We start from the raw sequence: 7,702 nt of genomic DNA, 5'->3' as shown, positions 1-7,702 counted from the left end.
GCAAATATTCTAGATGCTATCAAAAATCGGGGCTCAAATGATTGTCATTCATCGTACATGTCCAGGCAGAGAGCAATCTAAGGCAGTGGTTCTCAACCTTGGCTGCACATTAGAATCACCTGGGAATCTTTTTAAAATCCTGATTTCTGAGCCTCATCCTCCGGAAATTCTGTTTCTTTGTTATGGGGTGGGGCCACAACATTAGTAACAAAGAAACAGAATTTCTGGAGGATGAGGCCCAGAAATCAGGATTTTAAAAAGATTCCCAGGTGATTCTAATGTGCAGCCGAGGTTGAGAACCACTGCTCTAGAAGATAGCATGGCCCCTTGCAAAGGGAACAAGCATATGGACTTGGCAGTCCACTGTGAGCCCAGGAATCTATTCTACATTACTTACTCAGCCTTTGCAGTTCCTTAGTTATGAGAGAAAGCATACTATAAATAGCTAAAGATAAAAGTAAAATAAATTTAGCTTGATGTAGAATATAACTATGGTATTCTTTAATTCTCAGTCAGATGTTGTGATTCATACTTGAATTTATAAACAAAATGTGCCAGAAATCACTTTATTTCTGTAGAATATTTTAGAACCTTTTATGAGATAATTGACATCTACAAAATTACAATTTTTAAAATAAAAAGAGTATGTTTGTGGGATGTGTGATAGCTTTATAAAAGTTGATTCTGACAAATGCCTCTGTTCTTTATAATAATGATAACCTAATGCCTAAATAATGCACTGATCTCTAATAATAGGCTTACAAAGAATACTTTTATTTTTGAATGATGTATTGACAATGCAGTTTGTCTCAAGTTGAAGTGCATATTTGTGGAACAGCAGATCCCCTACCCCCACCCCCGCCTCTTTGGAAAGTGAATGTGGACGTAGACTTTAGCATTAGGAGGAAATGAATGATTGATATCTAATAATCAAAACCATTTGTAGTACTGGAGATTGTTACCTCCTACTACACAGGCCTTAAATCTCTGTCTCTTTGATCATTCCCTCTGAACAGACCCATATTCCTGGTGCCTGTCCAGCGATATCAGGAATTCATCAACACTCTCCAGTTTCAGGTTACGGACTACTGCGTCAGAGTTTGTGCTACAAGCATTTTACAGGACGCTGAGAGCCACCACTGGGATGACTACAAAGCTTTTTATGAGGTGTGAAGTTAAGTTTACTATCCCTCCTTTTTACACAAATATGTTTTACTGCCTACCTGTTTTCTGGCTAATTAGAAACATGAGCTCAGCCTTACTAACACACGAAGGCTGTTAGGATAATATTTTTTAAATATTGAATTTGTACTTAGGAAAAACACTGTTTTAAAAAACCTGAAATAATTAGACATCAGAACTCTCCTTATGCTTAGAAATAAAAATAGTCGCTTCATTTGAGCTACAGTGTTTGAGTGCTATATAATAAGTTGAAATATAATGGGATGCAATGAAAACTGGAAGAGATAACAATGCCAAAATGCCACAACCTTGTACTTTTCCCCAAAGGGAACAGTTATAGATATCCTTGCTTTTTTTTTCTTGTTATGTATTTCCATCTGTGTTTGATGAATATATTTTATTAAGCAGTTTTATTCTTTATACTTATTTTTTCCTTCTCAAAGTATGTTCTTATGAGTGTGTTTTAAGACCCATCTGACCATTTATAGCGTACCTATTTTCATTTAGCCCATGTTTTAAAATCCCAAGTTTCTACTGAGTTCTTCCTAATGATTCCCAGTGCAACCAAACCTACGTTCAATTAAAACTATTCAGCATCAGGCTTCGTTAGTTTCCCTTCCCCTGAATCCCATTGATTATACATTAGCCACAATATTTGAAATTTTTTGAAGTTGATTCCAGGGCGGGATGAAACATTTATAATACCTTAATAAAAAAAAATAAGATAAATCAGGGTTTTAAAATAATTTATCAGTCAAGCCCAGCTTCATTAGCCTTTCCCATTTACCCTTTCCTCTGCATTGAAGCTTATGATTTTTGATTTGCGTGATCTCATCACTATGGAGCACTGAGAAGAACAGAGTGGAGTTTTATTCAATGGAGTCACTCTCATCACCTCCATGACACTGAAGCTTCGTGTGGCGCCGTTTATGCCTGAGTTATTATCATAATAAATGTTGCCACAGCAGAGAAAAGCAAATAGTAAGAAGCTCTTTTAAGGGACTTTCCACTTCTTCTAAGGCCATTTCATCTCTCCTTTAGAGGCCCTTCCTAAGTAGTTTTTCTTTTTTGCAAGAGCATCCATACAGACTTTTCCAAACCTGCCGTGCTTCACACAGCAGTGAGCAGAATGAAAACGAGAAGGTGCTGTAGTGCAGCTGGTAGTCTGGGAAAGTATTGGTCTTCTCTCCTGGAAGCATCGCAGCTTCCTTATTTGCAGAGGTTGAAAATGAATCCATCTCATGTTTCAAACTATTTCAATATGTCACTGTACTAATGAGCAATTTTATATGATGTTTTCATTGAAAAACAGGTATTAGCTCACTATTTGCCCAACAGAGGTATGATGTTTCCTCTTATGCAAATTGGGAACTAGAAGAAGTATACAGTAAAAATAATAAGTGGATGAGTTTCAAACCTGTTATTGAAGTTACCAACTATTTAAAAAACACACAACAAATTACCATGTAACATGCAGCTCTTAGATCTTATGACAATGCTTTAACTTCAAAGACAGAAATAACGAGATAGTTACCCTGTGATTACATGGTACTGTAGCTTCCATATACTTACATGGTCAGTAGTTACAGTTTAATTGCAGAGTGGTTGTTATTTCTGCTCAGAAAAATGAAGTGGCACTGCTTTTCTATTTACCAAAAATAAGAACCTTCTAAAAATAGCACAGATTTTAAACTGTTTTGATAATGGAGTACCTGACACGGTTTTATCCCATTTACTGCACCCCTTCTCCTCCTCTCCCCATTATTCCATCTGATTTGTGAAACAGGACTAGTTTTTGGCAAGGCTGCTTTGGGAGGAAAGGAGATGAAATCTGCCAGACTCAAGACAAAGAGTAGGATAGAGATCGCAAGGGAACCTATTGCCATGTGCAAGCGTGTAGTAAAGAAAGAGTGAAGTAATTTACAAGATATGGAACAATATTTGCTCATGTTTTGTGAAATCAAGTGAGCCCTAGACACATTATTTCCATTTTCTAAGCTGTCAGGTTGAGAGAGTCAACGAGTTCGGTATCTCTCTGATGAGGTGCTGGTCAGATGGCACAGTGGGTGTTCAGATTACATGTTTAAAACTGAGCATTTAGTATAGTTGACATCTGCTCAATTTTAGCAACTTGTGTTTTGCAACAGTCAAAGAATAAAGAATTGTCTGTTCAAAGATAATATTGAGTGGCTTATATAATAAAGCCCAGCTGCTTGTTTCCTGATATATAATGTAAATAAAAGCTCACATCTGTTTACATTGTTGTGGGCCTACAAAAAATAACAGATGTTTACTAGCAGAATACTTTTGAAATGACAACAAATAGAGAAACAGGTCAGGAAAATAAATGAATCACATTTAGTTTAATGAAAACCCTTGTATACATTGAAGTTATACACATTTTGAAGAGAATTGTGTGAATGATGACCAGTTTGAAATGTAAAGTTGACATTTATGTTTTCAAAAGTCTTAAAAATAAGTGTTTTTCACTTTTAGGAGAAGAAATCTGTGTACCTGAAGTTATTTTAATTTTTCTCATTTATTGCTTAAAGGTAGCTATTAAGGACATTTTTTTATATTTTGAAAAAAGAAAAATCATGTTGGCCACATTATTATAAACATCTACCTATCTATTGCCATGAAAAATGTTAGTGTAAACTATTCAGATATCAGCTGAGGTCAGTTTTGCTTTCATTAACATACTACAGCACAAGTATAAGAAAATCTAGCTGTAAAACTTTGTTCTTACTTTAGAAATTTTAAAACACATTCTTTATTGCAGAACACAACAAAGAAAGCATAAGGAACTATAATTTTGCTACTTCTCATTAATTTTGTAATTTTTTTCTTAATAGTTTTGATACACATCTAGTCAGAAAGTCAGAAGCCAGTGGTCAAAGCACCCCCCCACCGCCCCGCCCCCAGCTTGAATGTGATTCTTTGACATTTGATGCCCATTTCCCACTTAAGGATAACAGTTCTACTCATTTATAAACTCCATTTAAAGTCAGTAAATAATAACTATACATTATTATTATGCAGTGATTATAAAAGATTTTAGTAATCAAAAAAATTACCAGAAGAATAATTTGTAAGGAAAACACTAATAGTAGCATATGCCTAAGAAACTATCCCCTGTTGGTATATGAGAACAGATTTTTTTTTAGATGACATTTGTTTGAGAAATATAAGCAGTGGGTAAGACAAATTTTAAGTCAAAGAGGATTGCTTAGAGATAAAATGGGAAGTTTTACTAGCTTAACTTTTGATATAGTAATATAATCAGTATAATGTTTGAAGAATGCATTCTACTCTTTTTCTATTTCAAATAATCTTTTGATCTGTTTTGAAAGAAAATGAGGTCAAACTACTAGCAAACCTCCCTAAGAGCAAGTTAACTAATTAATGCTTGTAAATCATTTGAGGCTATCTTCTCATTTCTGCCTGTTCCCCTTGGCCTTGGCCACTGTTGGGTCTCCCTCTGTGGTCAGGGAAAGTTTGTCACACCAGAGATCTAGAAGGGGATGGAAGGCAATGAGACTCTGGCCCCTTGGAAGTATAAAGTGCTGTAAAAATACTAAGAAATAATGAGATCTGCCTAGGCTTTACAAAAAAAAAAAAAAAAGAAAAATCACACAGTTATAGCATTTGTTTCTAGTATTGTTATTAAAACACCGTGAATAAAGGAGCCTAATGTAATAATCTTCAATAGTTACCCATCCCCTTGGTTTCATGCACGCTGATAAGTATATAGTATGTAAGTTAATTTTTGCTCCTGTTCATTATAATGTGAAATCTGAAACATTTGTAAAATGATCTCAAGGATGCTAATACTTAATTTAAATAATTAAATTTTAATTATAGAAGAATCAGCCCACTATCTTAAACTAGCATGACATGTTTAGCAACTATAAAGCCTATTGCTTAAAAGCAAATTTTAAACTGCAGGCCCGGAGTAGGTAAATCAAGGATATGCTAGGTGAAATGCTTGCAGGCTGGATTTTCATTAGACTATCTAGTCTTGTGATTGAAATAAAACACATGTTCCTTTGTCAGTAAGGATGTTTTACATCTTGTCAAAAATCTTTCTTGGTCATCTAGTGTGTCAAACTCTCCAGCTATTTCCTTTCAGCCTGAACTAATTAGGTTCATAGAAAGCAAACTGACATTTTGGAAGATGTGATTCCATTGTTTAATGTGTGTTGTTTTTGCCAGGGGGAAAGATGCTCCTTCTCACTCCAGATGTGGCATTATTTCTTCTGGGCTCTTCATCATGATCTCTGGACCATTCTACCCCCGAAGTTAGCCCAGAAGATTCTAACAGAAGTTCTGGAGAAGTCTTTGGGTCTACTGGCCTCCAGATATGCTCGGGCCTGTCCCAGTTACAAGAGAACTCCGCAGATAAGGTACCTGGCACTGTGAAAACCATTGCCTTTCAAGAAAACCTTTTCACCATTTACTATAAAGTAGAATGTAATTCTGAATCTCAGGACATGACTCCTTATATACTTGACATGTTTCTAACATCTGTAAGGAAATCATATTCAATTATCTTGAGATATTTAAGAGGAAATATGGAACTTGAGTCAAATCATTTTGCTCTTTTTTCTTCTTAAAATCATGTGTAGAAACAACTTGTTTCTAAAAAATGATTGAAGATATATCTCAATATATATCTTTATTTTTTAACCTTCATATATAAGAAGGTTAATAAATAGATGAGAATATTAAGGCACTAAAATGGAGAAAAAAAGCAGTGTTGTGATAGAGCAGTGGATTTGACTGAGGTTCTAAGCCACCAGGGGATTTTAGTTCTTAGGGTTTTTATTTTTTAAAGCCTTTAAGTAGTGTGTCTTCATTAAGGAAACTCCTTTGTCATTTTTCTCCTTAACATATTCGAATTACTTCTTTCCTTCTTTATTTTGTTTCTTCCTTTTCATTATGTGTAACTAAAAGCCAGTTCAACAATAAGTGAAATCACAAAATATAGGAGACAGAGTCACTGGATATTAAATTAAAGACTGAATTATAGTCCAATGCCACAAGTTATCTATGCAATGAATATTACAAAAATGTGCTTACATGAGAACAAGTCTATATGAACAGAAGGCTTTGTTTTATAAATATTCCGACTAATGTGATAAATACCTGCCTTTTAAGTATAGGTAGAGGTACATATATTTTAGGAGGGACCTGCAGACCTCAGAGGCTTTTTCTTTTATTTGGCAGTAGGAATCATTTTCTGATCATGTTCTTGTAAAGCAGACTGCATTTGAAGGGCATTTAGGTCCTGCTACAATGTTTCATAAATATGGTATTTCGCACAGGCTGTTTTGAATTACTGACCAAGCTTTTTTTTTTTAATGAACTCCAAAGAATAGATGGAAAATTCCTTTTGAGAGCAAAGATTACCTTCATTCTTTTTCCTTATGTAGAATAAATCACTTTTGACTATGAAGTGGCAAGTCATTATAAGATGTTTACTATTAACTCATGAAATAGGTAGTATATTTAATTAAATAATTGTACTATAGAGACTTTTGGTTTTTATTTTCTGGGTGGTTACATAATAATGCCATGCAGAACAAGAGTGATTTCTTATAATTTTTCTACATAAAATAAATTTATTTATTTATTTATTTTTAAAATATATTTTATTGATTTTTTACAGAGAGGAAGGGAGAGGGACAGAGAGCTAGAAATATCGATGAGAGAAAAACATTGATCAGCTGCCTCCTGCACATCCCCCACTGGGGATGTGCCTGCAACCAAGGTACATGCCCCTGACCAGAATCGAACCCAGGACCTTTCAGTCCGTAGACTGACACTCTATCCACTGAGCCAAACTGGACAGGGCTAAATATATTTATTTGTATGTTTAATCCTAAACTACCATTCATTTTGAAATCAATGTGTGTATGTGTGCATATATTTTAGATTTGAAATTACTTAATCAGCAAGTAGAGTAAATGGATGCAAACACAAACCTTCCTAAAGGTGATTATTGATGTGCTTAGTATTCCAACTGTCAAATACGACAACCATATTTATGATCTACACTAATAAAAGACAAACATTGACCATACCTTTGCTACACCTTAAGCCACACCCACCAGCCAATCAGAGCGACTGTATGAAAATTAACCCAACCAAGATGGCGGCTGGCAGCCACGGAGCTGAAACTAGCAGGAGACTTGGTTGCTCCAGTGATGGAGGAAGCCAAGCTTCCCGCCTGCCCTGTGCAGGCGGCTCTGAGCTCCACTGAAGGCAACAAAGTTTCAATTATAGAAGGTAAATAAATCCCAGAATAAAACAAAAAAAGAAAAAAAGGAGAGGCTGGGAGCTTCCGTTGCCGGGGGCCTTGGCCCGTCTGAAAACGGCCCTCAGCCCCTCACCCAGACTGGCCAGGCACCCCAGTGGGGATCCCCACCTGAAGGGGGTGTGACCAGCCTACAAACGCCCATCAGCCCCTCACCCAGGCTGGCCAGGCACCCCAGTGGGACCCTCACCCTAATCTGGA

At 35.8% G+C, this 7,702-nt stretch overlaps 1 protein-coding gene across 1 annotated transcript in view; it reads left to right on the top strand.

Annotated features, from left to right (window-relative positions):
- The window catches only part of KIAA0825 (KIAA0825 ortholog), a 357,466-nt gene that overhangs the window by 108,880 nt on the left and 240,884 nt on the right, over positions 1–7,702 (top strand). Inside the window, exons 10-11 of the mRNA XM_006775530.2 lie at positions 1,017–1,167; positions 5,398–5,588. Of these exons, the coding sequence (XP_006775593.1) occupies positions 1,017–1,167; positions 5,398–5,588 (342 nt within the window). The remainder of the gene's footprint in view (positions 1–1,016; positions 1,168–5,397; positions 5,589–7,702) is intronic.

Source organism: Myotis davidii, unplaced genomic scaffold (assembly GCF_000327345.1).
Source record: "Myotis davidii unplaced genomic scaffold, ASM32734v1 scaffold44, whole genome shotgun sequence".
Classification (NCBI taxonomy): domain Eukaryota; kingdom Metazoa; phylum Chordata; class Mammalia; order Chiroptera; family Vespertilionidae; genus Myotis; species Myotis davidii.
Note: the sequence above shows the minus strand (reverse complement) of the source record. Positions and strands in the feature narration are given on the sequence as shown.